Source organism: Gallinula chloropus (genome assembly GCF_964237585.1).
Source record: "Gallinula chloropus genome assembly, chromosome: 1".
Taxonomy (NCBI): domain Eukaryota; kingdom Metazoa; phylum Chordata; class Aves; order Gruiformes; family Rallidae; genus Gallinula; species Gallinula chloropus.
In genome coordinates, this window is record NC_140085.1 from 210,852,937 (window position 1) to 210,872,622 (window position 19,686).

The 19,686-nt window shown below is 41.3% G+C and overlaps 1 protein-coding gene across 1 annotated transcript in view; it reads right to left on the reverse strand.

Annotated features, from left to right (window-relative positions):
- The window catches only part of FLT1 (fms related receptor tyrosine kinase 1), a gene marked incomplete at its 5' end in the record, with an annotated part of 118,829 nt that overhangs the window by 97,375 nt on the left and 1,768 nt on the right, over positions 1 to 19,686 (reverse strand). The window contains 2 exons of the mRNA XM_084271146.1: positions 5,004 to 5,224; positions 5,525 to 5,621. Coding sequence (XP_084127272.1) covers positions 5,004 to 5,224; positions 5,525 to 5,621 — 318 coding nt within the window. The remainder of the gene's footprint in view (positions 1 to 5,003; positions 5,225 to 5,524; positions 5,622 to 19,686) is intronic.

Here is a 19,686-nt window from a genome sequence, read left to right on the forward strand (position 1 = left end):
ATTCTTATGGAAAAATATTCTTACACTAGCCAGGAAATCCACATTAGAGCAACTACTGTGTTCAGAAAGTGATCTCTAGAAAGACTGATAGACATTAAGAACGCTTTTTCAGATGTATCCCTCCTTTACACTGGTTCCTCTTGGAAATGTATTTCTATTTCAGTAGGAGCTATAAGCTTGGTAAGGAAGAAGGACCTCAAAGGCCTTAGTGCATGGCCCTTGATGCTGCCAAGGTGTCCACACACGCTCAGCTCACAGGGCACTATAATGTGAAGTCCATGCACACGCAATGACAAAAGCACGGCAATTACAGGTGATTGACGTCAGCAAGTCCTAGAGGGCTCTGTTTTGCAACAGGAACCTCATTAGACACTAAAAATGTGTCCGCATACTTGACACAGCTGTAGCATAGTTTAATTTCAACTAGTTTCCTTTTCAGAGAAGAAGTGATGTCGTATTATTGACTCTGACAATGTAAGCCAAAACCGTGCTGCTCATGGATTAGAACTGTGCCAAAAGCAAAGACAGAAGAAAAGGCACCAGGGATGAATAGTTTCCCAGGCCTCAGCAGATTCTTCTCTCAATACATTACATCTGAATAAGTAGAAGAAAAAGTAAAAAGATGAAGAAAAGCTCCCTTTTTGTTACCGGTTTTCAGGGTGTTCTATCTTACTGATCTTTTTCACCTGTGTGATTATTTTGACTTTGATGGTTCTGATCTTAAGAGACCCTTTTGGGGGTCTCTGCAACATGGACCCTGCCTGTTTTGCAACATAGTACCTTTAGGGTTACAGAAGTCAACCCATTCAAGCTAAATCTTAAATCCATGTCAGTTTTGGGGCAGTATCGAGCTGTCTGTCAACAAGTGGACCTCTCAAGGAGATGCCATATGCTTGGCACTTGCAGAATAGAACTCTAGAGTTTGAAAATGCACTCAAACCCCCAGATGCTTTGGCACTTCAGAGGCTTACATTTTGAACCATTCACTAATGGTAAAGCCCTTCATTTTGAGTTCTCCAACCTGAGACAAATCCCAAGCCAAACAGCCAAAACTACTGGACACATTTCACATTCCAGGCATTGGTGAGTACAAGTACTTAAACATTAATTACTCGGCTCTAATTTGTCTCATCTGACTTAAAACCATCTCAAAGCAAGACATCTGTTCTAAGATTTTCTCCAGATTGCTCGTAAAGTTAGTGATGAGAAATATGTACCAAAAGGTCTTTTTTTCTCTCTCTTATGTACAAGTGACTCAACCTAGAGGTCCCATTTTATAACAGAATATTCTGAGTAGTTCTTGACTGAAGTACCAGTACGTATCCGATTTTGCAAGGAAAAGTGTGAAGAAGACATGCACAGCAAAGTGTGAGGAGAGACAAGGAGATTAAGATATGGGCTAATAGCCTAAAGCCATGTACAGCTTCACTTAGAGAAGAATTCTCTGTTGCAGTAGAATTAAGAGATTGCTTTTATATATTAATAGCTGAAAGCTGTCTTCATCGCAGGAAGTAGCAGTGCTTCAACTTGAATTAAAGTCTTTAAATTCTTGCAAAAAATTTAACCTTGATATATCAATGTAATCAAACTTAATGTTTTTCCTCTCTCATACCATGGGAACAACTGATCAAAAGGCAAGAGATGATGAGAGTAGAGATGGAAGAGAACTGCACATTTTTGAAGAAAGTGAATGTCCAGCAATTGGAAAAGAATGTCTTGGAGATACCAGAACAAAGGCAGGCAGAAAGAAAAGCTTTTAGCATTGTCCCTGGGGAAATCTACATAGCTTTAAAAACAGCCTGCTGGTAATTTGGCGTTTCTTAAGTGTCTTTATTTCATAATTATCTCTTTTCAAGCAGAAAATTCCCTATGCCTCACTCCAGTGTACGCTGTGAATGTTCATCTTACTACTAGGCTGCAGTTGCATAACAAAACAAAGATCAGAGCAGCTTTTGGTCAGAGACAGTGGAGGAATTGGCAAAGAGTCTTTGCTTCATGTCAGATTTTTCCCATGGCTTATGGTGGAAGTCAGGCCATCAGTTTTCTTAGAGCAAAGTCCAAGGCTCTTAAGAGAATTCATTTCCCTTGCTTGATGTCTCAATTCCTGAGCTGTGTGTGGTCAAGAGATGCTGCAGCACACACTGTGTGCGCGCTCACTCCCCTGTGCAACTCAGTAGTGACCTCTCCAGCTGAAAGAAGGGTGGTGTCAGGATTAGCTCCTCAAAGACCTGTCACCAGCCTGCCTGTTCTCAATCCCCCCCAAATTTAAATTCTTCAAGTCATCCTGGGGCACATAGAATGTGCAGTCTCCTTCTCATCACCTTACATGTTGCTTTTGGCTATAGAAGCTAACACTCTGCCACAGCATATGGTCATTACTGAACCAAAGGACTTACTGGGTTTATTCTTGGTTTTGTGGGTTTTTTTTTAAATCCAGGTCATAGTCAGTATCACTCTAATTACGGAAATGAATAACATTTTTAAAACAATAAGTGATGACTTCCTGTACAAACAACATCAACTTTCCTGATTCGGAATCTGTGTTTGTAAATAGCAACAATTTGTTCTCATCTGCAGCATGCTAAGACATGGGAAACAGGCACCTCGGTGATCCACATGGAGCTAATATGGGAAATGGACTCACACAACGTCCTGCCACAGGAAACAATACACAACTAGGAGGGACCCAAATTTTACAAACATTTCCTAAGCACCCACAACTTCATTTAGAATTAAATTCAACTCAAGAAAGGTAGTCATCACAGAGGATTTTCTTATCCTCATCACACTTCCACCTGAGTCAGGTAATTTAATTTCATACATGATCACAGAAATAATTATTTATATTAAGAGAATCTAAAGCATTTTTTTTTCCCCAAAATGATATCAGTACATTGATCAGAAACAGTGAGTTTTGCTACTTGGTCTGTTGTTTCTTTCTAACCTACTCAGTAATTCTTCCTGAAGTTGTAAATTTTGGAAAACTAACATACCTTTCACCACCTTAGGGCAACGAGACACTTTCAGCAGGTGCTAGTGAGCAGTTGCCTTGCAGCCACCCTTGTTATCAGTGGTTTCCCTAACTCTGACATGTGCTTACTAGGACACAAACACTTTAAGAAATTGGTTTTCAGTCAAAAATATTGCAAAATTCAGAAAATAAAGGTGCCAAAGAGGTCTAAGTTTGCTACACGGGTTTGTCTCTTAAACATTATACTAGTTTTTAGCAAGTAAAGTAGGAGGAGAAAGTCAATCTAATCCTATCTTCAACAGTGACATCAAACATGTGATGACTGAATGTCTTTGGAAAAAAAAATAATCTTCAATAAAATCAAGATACTCAGGCAGCCTTCCTTAACTGGTTATTGTGGGGGGATGATGATGACACTGTACAAAAAATATTTTCTCAAATAAGTGTTTCTCTTCCATCACCATGTAAATTATGCAGGTAAACTTTGATATAACATGTATCTAATTGATTCAGGCACAAGTAAAGTTATATGCAACTTGTGAAGCTGTGAAGAGTTAGAAATGCTGGTTGTCTTCCATTTGTAAAAATTCAGGATATAGAAAAATTAACACTACAAAGAGGAAAGAGGCTACGAGAACATAAAGGAATCTCTTAGATAGTAAAGAAGGTTTAACACAGAGGCTTCTCAGTCACAGTCATCCTTGCTCTTCTCATGTGATGAATGGAAAGGATTTAGAGATGACATCCAAGGTAGGAGGTTCAAGATGGGGCCATTATGGGAAAGGTGCAAAAGTCATTCATGGAAATTGTAACCTTTCCTAGGCAGCAAGAAACGGTGGTGATTAAACTTTGGTTGTGCTTCCATGGATGCATCTGTACTTGGATATCCAGTGAATTACATTAAAACAGTTGGATGAGAAAAAAACTCAGTGTGAAGGAAAGCAGGATGAACAGAATGAATTATTCAATAATTATCAATAAAGCAAAACACAAAAATGGGAGGAGTTATCTTATTTTCAATCACTGTAGAGAGAGGTCCACTTCATCCTGCTTTTTCACAGCACCAGTCCCACTCGTGTCACAAAATGAAAACAAAGGCTAATTCACTCTGATATGAACTCGTTAGAAGCAGCAGACACATAATTTGGAAAACTTCCAGTTGCACATTCTCTGTAATATGGACTTTCAAAATCTGTGAATCCTGATATTTAACAGTAATCTATTGATTTTACTCTGTAAAAGTCAAGAAAAACTAACATACAAATTCAGTCCCTAAAGTGTATGTCTTTTCTTTTAGCATTGTGTCTATTGAATTCAACTGTTAAAGTGTTTGATTGGTATCCTGGAAGAAAACAGGATCAGAAAGCAAGTTCTGTTATACACCAACTGACCTAATTCCAGCATTTCCCATACATTACACAATACTGAACACAATTTGCTGAACACAATTCAGTGTTTAGCTTGATTCCATTTATTCTTTGCAATCAGAGTAACATGGACTTCAGAGTATGTTTTGAATGTGACTTAACATGCAAATAGTATTTCTCTATGGCACGAGGTAGTCTAGTCATCTGGATAGACAGCTTGGGCATCGTTCAGCTGCCTAGAGACGTACAATCCTACAGACAGGTTAAAAAAGGCATTGCACCATTTGTATGGTTTTCCATCACTCATCATCTGATTCTGTAAAACTGTAAAAAATCTGATTTCTCTGATACTCATTTCTCAGATTCACTTCTAGTCTACTTCCATATGGAGCTCTATATTCTCTAGCACACTGGTTGGGTTGTGTCTTTTTCTTTCTTTGTTTCTTTTTTTCCCCCAAGAGATAGAACACTAGCATTTGTATTTGCAAGCTCTGAGCAAGCAGAATGTTTTTAACACATTAACTGTTACATTGTCATGACAAAATTTGCAAGGCTGAAAATACTGTTCAAAATACCTTATTTAACCACAGCTGAACTGCCTTATTTATCCGTTTCACTGTATAAAAGTGCCAGTCCCAAGAAGTGTTAAAAAAACATCATCTTACCATTAATAAATACATAGACTGTAGATTCCTTCTTCTTTTTTGCTGGACTTGTTGGGTATCTGCAGCTATAATTTCCAGTGTCACTTGCTTGAGTTCTGCTCAAGGTCAGGCTGCTGCAGGACTGCTTCCCATTCCTTCCACAGGCATATTTAATTACTTTCAGCCTTTTGCTATCCTTACTTAGAGTTTCAGGCAAAGACCATGAATGAACCATTTCCCCCCTGCAAATACAGATAAGGAAGCAGAAACAATTATGTTGGGCTGCAATTATATAGCTCCAGTTCCCAAGCTTTCTTTTTTATTATATCAGGCTATTTCTGGGGTTCTCTTTTATCTGGTTTTCCAAAAACAACAACAGAAACAACAAAGAACTATTAAACAATTGCCATTGAAGTTCACTCCCCACCTTTCCCCACGACATAAGGTTTCATTTTTTTTTCTAATTTCAGTAACAAAAAAAAGAAAGTGTCAGGTGTAGGAACTCCTGGCCAAAATTATCAGAATCCAACTCAGCTGGTTACCTGCAGGTGAGATTCAAAGTCTGGCCTGCTTGAACAACGTGCTGTGTGCCATCTATGCTCAGCTCAGGAACTTTTAATTTTGATCCTGAACTAGATCCTAGAAAAACAAAGGAAAAAAAATAATTAACAATGAAAAATCATCCCATTCCCAGCTCATTCACATTTATGATGCTATACTGGAAGGGGAAAGGCAAGAAAAGGGAATGTCCCCCTTAGTGCACATATTCTTTTGTTCTGAGCATAATCCTGTTGTCCTGACTCAGGATTCACATAATCTCCCACAAGAATTACTTAGGAAAGTAGAAATGAAAGCTGTGCAAGATTCAATCAACGACTGCTCTCAGATTGTTCCCTGAGCATACCATGAAGAAAGTTTGGGACATTGTGGCTGCCCATCTAACCAAGGAAGCATGTCCTCAAGCACCGCTGGCTGTGTTTCCCTAGAAACCACCACCATGGCAGCCCCTTCAATGGGAAGGGCAAATGTCGGCCACTTCCATGGCAAGAACTGTGTGTTGACCTCTGAGGTACTGAACTCTGACTCAGACAACTTGCTGCAAAGCTGGAGCTACCCTGTAAGGAGTGAAGGGGGGGGTTAAGGATCTTCCCTTCCTGACTGAAGGTCACAGCATTGTTACCTACTGTCCCTCACTGCAGGCTTCCTACTACTGAAGTGGTGTCAAAAGGTAACTGGACAGCTCTACAATAAATCTGGAGGATCAGATCAAGGCACTCTCCAGACCAGATTTGCTGCTTGTTGAGAAAGCAAGCATGCCAGAGCATAGAGGCATGGCCAGCCCATTCAAGTATAGCATGAGATGGCTCAGGACACTTGAAAACATCCATGAAGGCTTCTTACAGGTCGTGTGAAAGCAGTTTATGAAGTCTATGAAATGTCCCCATGGTCAGAAAACTAGAGGAACACTGGATCTTTCCCCTCATCAATCCAGCAAGTGCTGGAAAGGCATAATGTTTTATCTTTGCCCCATAATAGGGTGTGACCACAAATGCTTTCATGGCTAGCAGACAGAAGTGCATGCCTTAGAGAAGAAACAGTCCTTGATCCATCCCGTTCCCCTCACACTGACAGCAAAGTGTTCCAGAAGCTAGGAACACAACAAGATAATATTCTGAAACAGTAAAGTTGAAAACCAGTGAAAGTCTAAATCTGGACCTGAGTGCAATTTGTGAAGGCACCAGTAATGTGACAGGGGAGCAGAGAGTATTCCAGATGACTACTCCAAGAGAAAGTATTTCTCTGTCAACATATGAGAGAAGCAGCATCATGTAAACAAAGTTAATGCAGATTTTCCACCAGAAGTCAGTCAAGTGCAGGTTCAGTTTAGCTATTTTAAGCCCTTCCAAGATGTTCCTGCCACGGCCAAATATGAACAGCTGTATGCCCCAAGCATAGTAAAAACACATGAACCTTATTTGGCTGCTATGGATCACCCACTGGAAAGGCCTCCCTCTTTTGTTGACTATAGAAGGAACTTTTGGACGCCAACTCTGGCTGAGACTGGCAACTAAACTTTGTGTACATAAATGGCCCAAGGTCAATGGCCACTCCAAATTCAGAAGCTGTCACCCAGCAGCAGATGTAGCTTCAGATTAGAAGCTGAATGTCAAAACTTTGTTCTGAGTTGGGGACTTGAACTCCTTGAACTCTCCAGTCTAAGAAAGGCCCGGAAGCTGAGTCTTCTGGAGAGAGATGCTACAAGTACAAGGATTTTGTACAGAAGGTAAAGAGGCTTTGCCCTTATCTGCTGGTTTAGGTTTTAGGGGTCTTTTAGGGGGTTGGTGTGTTTTTTGAGGGTTTTCTGGGATGGGATTTCTTTTTTAGGAATCAGCTGTGCTTCAGCTGTTGGTATTTCCTACTGATTCCCTGTACTTTGAAGACAAGAGATCTAAATCACCTTCTGAGCCTACCTAGCTCAATCCATGAAGAGCAACCAATAATTTAACAGGTCTGCAAAACTGTTTGCTAGAGGTCTTCAGAGACCTGTTTCTCTTCCTTAGCAATTTAGAAAGCTTACACCATAGGGGTTACATAACTTTTAACTAACCTTTGGCATCTGGGTTAGTTACATTGATCTGTATTTTTCTTTTTAGCCCTGTATATCTTATTTAAGCTGTGGCTCTAGTAGTTTTCTTGGATATGCGAACATCTATCCTTGCTCAAAAGAAGATTTAAAGGGTACACTTAAACACAGACTTAAACTAAATTATAGCTCACTGGAACAGGCTTCAAATACAAGCATAACAAGTTTGTAGAATAAAGAGGTCCTCTGAACTGCATGATAATTATGACCAGAAATCTGAATGGTGATACTGTAGAAATACACAGAGTTCCTCTGCTATCTGTCTAGACAACCATACTTCTAACCAGAAGTGAATACATTCTGCCAGCTGTTAGGAGGGAAGAAAAAAGATGCAGCCAACCTTTGAAGAAGCCATTTGTCATGTGATGTATTGCAAACATACATTTTTCTCACCTACCATTTATGGATCTCAACTCTGAATTTCTGGGTCTCCCAAAGAGCACACTGTGCTTTTATGGGATAGTCTCCTGAAGATGCTTACAGTCTATGTGTCTACTCATTTGATGTCCTGAAATAATGTCCCTGAAACCAAACACTGAGAAAATGAGGTAAGACATTACAAGAGCTTAGACAGCTTCTCAAAGAGCAATCCATGCACTTGAGTGGAGAGGGTTTGTCAATGTCCTCCAGCTAAACAATCTGGCAGTTTCATGAAACTACCATGTTCCTGCATTTCCTTCATATTCCTCTTGTCATCCCAGAATTGGAGGCCAGTTGCTCTCCCAAGAAGGCAGTGATTATAGCCAGCTTATGGATTTTGTTTCTTATTTCATGGGGGGAACTGGCCTCAAGCTGCTCCTTATTTCAGGCTCTAGAAAACCTGAAAGTGTGCACCAGTGTTTACAGACAATTCAATATGTATGAAGAAAACCCCATCAGCAAGGGTCTGCTGGAGGAATCCATTGGGATCAAAGCCCAGCTTCTACAGTTGTGGCACTCAACGCAGCTGCTAGAGCAAAGTGTAGGTGGCTTCCAGCATAAAACTGATGGAAAAGGTGGAAAATCCACGTTGGTGACAGGAGCTGAGAGGAAGGCAGAAGAGCACTCTACAGTGCTGAGTGCTCAGCTTTGCTCAGCACTGGCAACCAGCACCCTGCCCAGCAGCAGAACCAGCCCTGCAGCACCATGCCCACACCTGACCCATGCTGAGATGAGGACATCAGCCCATGTGGGATGCTGTTGCTGTCTGTCAAGGGTGAAGGGCAGGAAAATACATTGCAAACATTTCTCTTGCTAACTCTACGGTGATACAAGGAAAAGAGTCCACATGAAAATCTCAAGACATATGTTAAATTAAGCCTGTATGCCAGAAGATCTGCCTCAGAGTTATTAAAATCAAAAACATTGGGAAAAAAACCCCAAGCAACAAACCAGCAAACAGATCTTTTCAGCCCATCCTGCAGGCAAAAAAAAGAAACCCAGATACACTGGATACATATTCAAGCATTTGCTCTTTTACACAGACTGTGTATATCTAAAAGACACCACAGTATTTCCAAATACTGTGGGTGGGATCTTAAGGAGAGCTGAGTGTTTGTCTAACTTTCCTCCCACTGATATTAGCCAGATTTTCATCACTAATTTCAAGTACTTTTCAGACACTTAACTCCAGTAGTTAATCATATGAATATTCAAGACCTAACATCAGTGTATGTGGCCTGATATATTGGATTATACATTAATTCAGTTAGTTTTTTGCTGACAAAAAGCTGAAGCAGAAGATCTTACTTCAAGCCAATATTGTTGCTTTTACAAGCATGTGAAACAATGCTTTTACCAGCAAGATGCTAAGTCTTGAAGAAAAATAGCTTTATTTGACATCCTATCTATTCATGGGTCATTAGCTTCCTTACATTTTTAAATGCTTCAAAACTGAGGCAAAGTACAAATGCAATAGAGTTTGACATGTTTACCAGAAGAGAAAAAGGAAGGAGAATAGCAGGGAAATTCCTACTGTCAATATTTAGAAGTGGATTATGCCTCCTATGTACCTTCTCTGAGCATTTTACTTGACACTGTCTTTTCTGAAGGGTCATGGCTCAACAGGACACGTTCACTTATCATTGTGCCTGTCACTAAGCGACCATCAGCAGCCTACCCTCACACTGACCTACATTGGGGGGGTGCAACTTCTTTTCATGTGGCAACAAGAGAACTAATTAATCCTGATAACTGAGGAATCTCCTTGCATAGGGGAAGGGGTGATTTTTTTTGGCTTACTCTATTTGTTTCGGAAGGCTTATTAGATATAGGTGAAAGTCAGTCTATAGGGCTGCTTAATTAATGAGCAAACAATAATTTAGATTGCCAAAGTTAGCCATTCTGTCTTAAATAAGGGAAGGTCTTTTTAAAAAGTAAGAATACAGAGGGTGTCATTTATAATTTGTAAAGGAACAAAAGAATACCCTTTCTTCAATTATTTTCTGTTTTGCAAAAAAGGTGATGCTCTTCCTGAATGATGTAAACAATTGTTTTTAACTCCCTATTAACCAAAACCACAGACTCCAAGCAATTAAAAAAGATAAAAATCAATGGCCATGCATATTTTTTCCCAATATGATGAGTGAATTCAGTTCTACAGACATCCGACAAGTGATGCCCACGTGATTAACCTTCCACTTATTTTTGGCTAAACCTCAGTTTCTCTTGAAAGGATAGAACTCAAAATTGGGCCTGTGTTCCGTATTATTTTCTCCATTCTGATTTTTCCAGCTTCTACTCCTCAATGGCCTTTTATACACTTTCAATTTCTGCTACCTTTGACTAAAGAAAGTATATCCAAGAGCGAACTCTATGGCTTAGTTAAAAAAACACATGAGATATTAGAAGTTATTAGAAATTTCCTTTTAAGTTAACAGGCTTGGTAGCCTTTATTTTTAATATCTTTTTCATAATTTGAAGTTAAGTGACTGTCTTCCAACCACTCCAGTTATCCTGAACATGACTAATCTTTTTTTCACCTGCACAATGAGAGGTTAAGGAGAACGATCAGTTTATCTTTGCAGCTTGAGTGTATACAAAGGATCTGACCTTCTGGGTTTAAAGTGACATCTGTGGGCAATAAAGTTATCCATCATGAAGTAATTGTTTCAGTCATTGTCGGATTTGCACGTGTTTTAAGGCTTGTTAAACCTAACCGACCCTTTGTGGTTTTTACCATCAAATATCATTTCCTCCTGATTCAGACACCTTCAGCAAAAACATATTTTGTAGAGAACACTCCTGAACTGGAAAGGGAGCACACGTGATTTATTAATAGGGTCTTCAACTCTCTGTGCCCCTTAAAACACAGGTCATGTGGCCCAGGACTTTACTCCTGCTTATGAGCACTTCCTTATGAGTCATCCCATCGAAGGGAATGGGGAAAACCCATTGTGTGCAACTAATAAGCAATTGCAGAATCCAACCCAAATGTTGAGGAGGATGGTTGTACCCAGTAGGTTGGGTCTCAGTGTGTCTCTGGTGAAAATGAGCTGAATCTGATCTGCAACAGCACCTTAACCAGAACGTGCCCACCAGCTACCTGTGTATGGGACACACAGATTTATGCCATTTGGGAAGGAAATCAGTGTTATCGGTACTTTTCTTTATCTCAGACCTCTTCTCAGCAACTACTACGTTACCAACTCTTCTAAAGGTACTTCAGGCTGCTCTGTGAGTAAATATAACATTTGTTTTGGTCAAAAAGTTGTGCCTAACTATAATCATCACCATTAAACATCACATCAACCTAAAACAGAGAGAGAGAGAGAAAAAGGAGCTTGTGGTCAACTCTTGAAGAGCCATTTAAAGTTTTTATTTACATCTGACCATAAGGAGAAATATCAACCGACAGGTCCTCCTGGTTTACTCAACACTGAGATGCTCCATCAGCATCAGTCAGGAAAAGCTCTAGGCAGAATAGTCTAAAAATTTGAGTGGTGATTGGTATAAAAGCTTATTTTTTCCTCCCTGAAGGTGAAAACTCTGACCTGGTTCTGTCACGGGGCTTGAGGGAGGGCAGATCACTCTGGATAATGAAGCTTTATGCTTCTGTGATGTGACTGGTGATGGCTGGGAAGAACTGCTACTGGAAGAAGCTACTCTTCCTCCTCCATGACAGCAATAGTCCCTCTTTCATCTCTGCTGCCTGGGTGTCTAGTGCTCAGGCACAGGCAAAGCAGGCAGCACAGATCCCACAACCAGAGGTAAAAGCACCATCTCCATCGGCTGTACTTAGAAACAGCCTCCAGGAAAGACCTACAGCACCAAACCATGAGTCACCCTGAGGTCCAAAGCAGTATCTCCAGGTCTTTCAGATGCCATCCAGGTCCCCATCCTGAAGGAAACCTCACGGTCCTTCATACAGCTAATTTCATACAACTTCTCTGGAGCAAAATCCAAACATTCCACCTAAAATCTGCCAAAGAGAAACTAAGACAGCTTATCTGTGATGTAGCAAGGAGGTCTGACTATGTCCCAAGATCTCATGGACAATTGCCCCAACGAGCAGACTCATAATCTGAAGCAGGAAAACGTAACCACTACTTCTGTTGAAGCAGAACTTCACAGGTCAGCTAAGGGCCACGGGGACTTGCAAGGGTTAACAGACATGGCTTTCTGGGCTCTAAGGTAGCTTTGTCTCTGTTTCCTGTTTGCTCTTGTGCAAAATGAGGGAAATGAGGCACGGTGTGTGCTGGTACATAGCCTGCACACAGAAACACGCTCAGGGCAGAAGAAACTGTTCAAGTTCCTCCAGAAATCTATCACTCACACACGCCTCTGTTGTGACTGGAATGTGTTCTCATTTGCTTTCAAGATCAAGAAAATTGTTGGAAGCAATTCCCTTGCAGAGCACATATTCGTGCATAAAAAGAATCAATTCACTGACTGGTCCCTTACAGGCCCAGAGGGATGTACTGATTACCCAGTCTGATGCTCTGCGACTTATGCCCAGTGATTTCTGGATCAAATGCTTAAATCTGATTAATCTCTACTATAATTTAAGAGTGTAAAGTGACATAAGAGCCAACCCTGAAAATGAACAGGTTAATGGATGAGAAAGCTGGGCTGACAGAATCGTAATAGACCCTGACCAGCCTAAGGTTTATCACAGTAGATTAGAAGAGTGCTGTGCAGACTAAAACACCTTGACCCTAACTCCATGCCTTGGAAATAAAAATCAGTCAGCACGGCAAATGGATACACCACTGCCCAAGAAAGGTCTTCACAGGCACAGAAAGATGTTTGCGTCTATTATTTGAGCAATGTGTGTCCTTCCTCTCTCAGTTCTGGACCTCAGAGCAAGTGATAAGAGTTTATTTACTATCTGTAGGGCTTTGCTGTCCCTGGATGTGTATACACACTGATACAAGATTAGATGTTACAGACACAAAGCATAACAACTCGGTAGCTCAAAATAGAGAGAGTACAATTCTGGTAGCGCCTCATCAACGCTTCTGAGCGGTACACAACACCATCCCAGTATGGTCAATGGCTGTAAATGCAAACAAATATGTGTTTCCCCAATAACTGCCAAATATTTTGCCAGTATTGGCCCAGCTGAGCCAGGCTGTGCCTACAGAAGCCTGTGGTAAAGCCTCTTTATTAAAGACCAGAGGGTTGTGTTGGCTTAAAAATTTAGATGTAGAAATTTAACAAGCTGAAATGACACTTGGTTATTTGAAATAAATCTGGCTCCATTTACTACCAATTGAAATTATTACCATTTCCATCATACCTGGGCAGCCAAGGCCACACAGTCGAGTGTTCTGTGCCCACGCAACACCTCTTGAAGGCACTTGCTTCACCAGCTTGTAAAAACATTGTGTCCTGTCAGTCTTAAAGTCACCAAGTGATATCTCTGCATGAGCATGGGCACCTTACGTAATGCCAGTTAAAAATAAATTTCAAATTTTAATACTCAGAGAACCTGAGAGAAAATGAAAGCGTATAAATCTCAGTTTCCTTTTATCCATCCAGTTTTAATAACTCTGGAAATTCTGCATGTGAAATGAGCACCTTTACCACTATTGAGCCTGGAAAAAAGTGTTCATTTCATTAGATACCTAAGGAGAAGCAATTTCAGAGGAGAAGAACCAGCCATAAGAGCAAACTTTATATTTCCCATGGAGCATAAAGAGTTGACAGAATCGAAATGTGCAGCCTAACACCTCCACTGTGAACCCTCATGGAGTGGTCACTTTGCTAAACTAGACCAAGGGGGTCAACACACACAACTGTGACGTGTGTTGATAAAAGCAAGAGAAATATCACAAAGTGAATGCCCAGCTTAAAAAACAACCAGGTCTGCTGAGGCTGTTCTTAGCAAGGACTGGTCGTCTCAGAGTTGGGCTGTACCGATACTTTCGGCGTAGGCCCACGTGGCTCACACACCCCTCCCACCACCGTGTGCCTGTCCTACGGGAAGACCCTGCTAAAGTCGTGGTGGATGAGAAATGGTTGTGACTTCATCCCCAGCCCATCTGAAAGCGATGCTATGTGATTGGCCAATGACATTCGCTCACCACATGAGTATGACTCTGCTGCTTAGGAGTGTAGGTAGGCCTACCCATATTAGGTCCATGAGCCATCAGATCTACTTTTATCTCTTAATGACACTTTTCAGCAGCCACCATGTGCCTGCCCTAATTCCACCATGACAGATCCCAGCAAATAATCATCAGTTTGATAGTTTTTGAGAAAAGTTCATTCCATTAACTAGTATAGTGGAAAGCTATTGATAGGAAGACAAAAAAAGAATGCTAAGAACAGACACCAAAATGATTTAAAATTTCTATAAAGACTAAGGGGGTAAGTTTTCTTGACCAAATTCAATTTATTTACCAACTTAAGAATTGTTACAGATGCTTTGACAGGAAAACATGAGCAGCATAGTAGGGCTAAATTGGAAGACCATTTCATATAGATGTCTAAGCAGACAAACTGCCTACCTGCCAGCAACCTGCCAGCTCAGCAAGAAATGCAGGCCTATCCAATCCATTTGGGGCTGTAGTTCTCATTAAGCTCTGCACGCAGAAATAGGTTAGGAACTAAATACAAGAAGACATAAAGCAAAGTTGCAGGATTTCCACTTTGCTGAAGGCTGCCGGTTATTATTTCCGATGCTCCATCATTAGGCCCGAGCTGTGCTGTAACACTCCAATTAAAAAAAAAAAAACCAAGCCAGAAAGTCAGGAACTGACTTTCCATCCACCCTACTTTGACCTATAAAACAGAATCATTGAATCGTAGGGGTTGGAAGGGACCTTGAGTGATCATCGGGTCCAACCCCCTGCCAAAGCAGGCTCCCTAACACTATGAGCAAAAGCCCCAAACAAGGGAAAATAAGCAAAGGGGTGCAACAATTTAAACTGGAGAGGTGAGAAGAACCAGAAGAGTCTGCACAGAGGACTCCCTTGAGATGGCTCCAGAGGTTAAACCCATCCTGCCGTTAAATGACACCTAAAATGCGAAGTCAGTGGTAGGTGCACGTGCAGAAAGCTTCTGGCAAGCTTGCCTATGGCTCAATTTACATGGGGAAATTATAATCATTAACACTAAGAAAATAGATTAGAATGAATGTTAATTGTAGCGCTGCATGAAACAAAGAACAGGAGGTTTTCAGCCCAACCACTACCAGCACAACAGAAGAAAATTCTTTGTATTATACAATATAAAGCAATTTAATCCCTCTATGTTACATCCATTTGCCACAGACACAGACACCACCTAAATTTCAGACAGACACTAATTTTAGCCTCCTTGACCCTCAATCCCACAGTTTATTAGTAAGTAATAGTGGATTTTAGATCAGACTACCTAAAAGATTCCTCTCGAAGGAATTTTATCAGATAACTGCTTCCTGCAAGGCTCCCTGAACCTCCCCTGAAGATCAGATATCAGGCACTGTCAGAGGCACAACCCGGAGCTGAACAGAGCCCCGTCTCTGATCCAGGATGGCAACTCTCACACTTCTGTTAAGGTTAGTTAGTCCATGGTGATCCTGATGAGAGGTTTTTCCACAGAAGAATGACAATGGGAACAAAAGGTCTGAATTCCTTCACTCTGTGGCAGGGAAGAATCCCACAGGAAGGATGCTTAAGCAAACTATGTGAAATTGTGAAATGCCTCTCATGAAACGCCCTCACACTCATCCCTCACCACTCCCCACGCACTAAGCAGGGGGTCCTGTTCCCAGAGCACAGGCTTCCCAAGGGAATGTGTCTGAGGAGTGGAGACGTCTACTCAGGGGTCCTCAGCTCTGAGGGCCACTGTGTCCTGCCTGCTCCACCCCCGCTTCCAGGCCTGGCAAAGAAATAATTTCACTGCATTGCCACAGCATCCTCAACCCACGGAAGTCCAAGAAACAGCTTCCTTCTAACCACTTCCCCCATCCTTCAGCTGCTCTAACAGCAAGGAGCACATTGTTTCAAGGCCACTGCTCCAAAAGAGGGAATACAACTTATCAGGGATTGCATTTATGAGTGTTTAGTCCCACATATCAGTGAATATTGGAAGAGTAACTCCACCATCTGGAGAAGTATTACAATCGTGCAAGCAGAAACTGGCATCAAGGCCATCACGCTGGATTGTGCTCTGTCTAAACATATTACATGGGTGACATCATTGTGGATATGGGCAGATTGATTTTGGTAATGAAAATTAACCAGGATGTGGTGAAAAAAACAAAGATAGTAAAGTCAGGCCCTTGTTGAGAGAGACTGAAAGGGTTAATGTGTGTTGATATCAAATAATGTGGTGGAAACATGTTATATAATGACAATAAACCATGAAAGAAAAGTTGGTTAGCAGGGAATGTGGAGGGCTAATGTTGAGAATATGCTGTTCTGCACTCTGATCACCATATATGGCCAGAGGTCATACAGAATTCATTGGAGAAGGGGCTCGTGCCCCTTCAACACCACCCACCCTGCACCTGTGCAGAAGACAAAGGACATTCTGGAACAAGAACCATGTAAGTCCTCAAGGGGTGTGAGGACTAGGCAGCAAAGGACACAAACCCAAGAAGCCACACACACGCCCATCACCAAAGGACTTCCACATCCATCACTGTGGGATCCGAGGGTGGTGTTCTCTCTCTCTCTTTTCCCTCTTTCCTCTCTTTCCCTTTCTTCCTACAAATGTTTCAATAAGAGGTCACACCACCTACCACTGTGCTTTCCAAGTTCAGGTTACTTTTGCCATAAATCAATCAGTCCATCAATCATTTGGTGTTGTTTTACCTTAATTTAGCCTGAGGGAATCACAAACACGCTACAGCTCCCTGTGCTACCCAGGTTGGGTCCTGATAATCCTTAAAGTGAACTTTTTGCTTCTCCACTAGCACAAGGCAAACAGAAGTCTGGGAAAGATGATGAAGAGATGTTAACTGTTCCATAAGCATCTATAGTGGTCCTGAATTATACAGAGTGTCACTGAGGCACTGATAGGGGACAAAAAGAGTCTGCTGGGGGGAGGAAGATCTGAAGGTAAAGCGTGCCTGTGAGGGGAGCAGTTTGCAGCTTGCTTTCACACCAACAGGACAGAGTTGCCTCCAAGAGCAGAGGTGGCTGTGGTAGCCAGGCATCCTACACTTCATAGCAAAGGTACTCTTGAAGTCATCTGTCCCTGTGGGGCTGCAGCAGGAAGTCCCAGCCCCTAAGGTCGGGGATTCAAAGGCACTTTTTGCTGATAAAGCCCCACCACAGCACCACTGGGCGCAGGCTTCAGAAATGCCGAACCTTAACCCTCATCTGCTGAGCTTCTTCCTTTCCCAATCTCAGTCAGACATGAAAAGCAGAGAGTTGATAAACATTGTGCTTGAAGTTTCCAAACCACATTAAAGTGTGGGGACTCAGCAACTGTCCTGAAAATCTGGACAATTTCCTTTTGTCCTATACACCCACACAGTGTGAAGGGCTACTGGTTTCAGTCTTTGAAGCATCTGACAAAAAAATAGGCTTAGCTTGTTTGTTATTGCTCACATTTAAAGAACACAAAAAACAACAACCCAGAACACCACCTAAGAAATCCACAAATCTCCCCAAGGGGCACATTTTTAGTTTTAAATGTATCAGGTACTTCTGGATATGAAGATCTTCACTAAGGCACAGGCCAAGTCCTGATTTCCTCCATTGCAAACCATGTATCTAGAGGATGCTAGCTTAGCCCAAAGGACTTGCTTCAGATTTACACCAGCTCTAAGAGAATGAAACCTAGCCCTATGTAGAGCATATGAGCAAAACACCTGTCTGGTAGAACATCTGTAAGTGACGTTATTTTCTTTACCAATACCACAAAGTCTGATATTTAATCCCTATGTATGCATTTTAAAAAAGAAACAAACAACAACAAAAAACCCCCCAAAAAACCCCAAACCAAACTGTATTATGCAACATGGTCTAACTCTTCTGCCTTATGTGATTATAGTCTGGAATTTTTAAGGAAGCACAGTTTCCATGAAGGTCCAGACCTGTTTCCATGAAGATTCAGACCTAGGAAACCATGATCCATTAAGATCTCCAGCCCTAATCCCCTGTTAGACTGTGGTAACTGTGTGCCTGTGCAGCTGTTTCAGCTGAGTACTCAAACCAAAACTGTAACGTATGAACTTCCCTTTCAGTAGCACTTTCAGAGAAGTCAGGTTAGTTATGGTAAGAAATTAACCTCAGTGCTGATTAGATTTGACCTGGAATTTCTTCCTTCATTTTTTTCCAGCTGACCATGAAATTGAAAAGTCCATCATTCGCTGGGGATTTTGATGATCTAGTTCCAACTGAACTAACTGAGGTTCATATAGCACGGTCCACAGATAAGATTGTAATAGAGTCTATTTATCTCCTAGCTGCTGATTGTGATGTATTGCTTCTGTGTGGAAAGCTGGAAATACAGCTAAATTATCTATTTATGTTTCTGAAAATGTGGTCATATAATCCTTGATCCAGGCTGCAGAGTCTGATCTTTTGGGGGTTTAAAGCCAGCCCTTCACATTCCCAAACACTAGCAATTAAAATTATTGCCATACAAAGTCTAAGACTGGGAGAATGAACTTAATATGGCAACAACATTTTCATATAGACCATGATGTCTACAGTCTTCAGCATAAAAATGTAATTTTTTGGAATAGCTGTATAATTTGTGGAACAAATACATACACGGGATAAAGGAAACATAGGTGACTACTATGCAAAAAACAGGCAGAAGAGTATTGTTCTTTCCCAGGATGGCCAAAAAAAATGTGAAATACAAAAGAGCTGAAGTGCCCAGTACTCCCATGTCAAAGAAACATCATTTCCTTGCTGTCATTTTTCAAATGGGGATTCTTATGACTTCTAGCTTGCATGTTATTTGGGGGAAATTTCAATTGTCAAATGAACATATGCAAGCTAAAAGAGTTCCTTTTGTCCTTTCCTTATGAAGCTCTCCAGTAACCCCACAGTCACTATTTCTGTGAATCTCTTCCAGTACCTGACCGCTAATGGAAGCTCAGCAGACACCTGCAGAGACTGAATTACAAGAGTGGACCATACAACGGTAATGAATTGAGTTTAACCAAGAATGCTTAAAACAGGAAGCGTTGGAAAGCCTGAATAAGAATCCTAGGTCAACAGGCAGTGAAGGTGACATGAGAAGAAAACCAGAGAGTTCTGTGGTACACACCAACCCACCACTTCACCAATAACTATGAAACGCTCTGTGCAGATGCACACGGGAGAGTTTTACCACCGACCCAGAAGTGTGATTAAACTATTTGGGATGTGCAAACAAAGCTGTGCAAGGCCTATTTTCTGTTTTTCTTTAAAAAAAGGAATATCCAAGAGTTTGAAACATGTCTTAAGTTCTGATTCACAGTCTTTTGTATATTTAAGTAGGGGATGGGTGTGGAGGGGGCAAGAATAAGACTTTCTACCAAGCCCTTTGTAGACACTCAGCCAGACTACAGAAAAGCACCTTTCCAGCACCTAATGCACCTGAAAAGACCCAACACAGCGCAGCACCCAGAGCATCAGGCTTTTTCCCTAAACAATCCAAATGTTTCCCCATTAGAACTGGTTTAGGGTACATATGTCACCGAGTCCC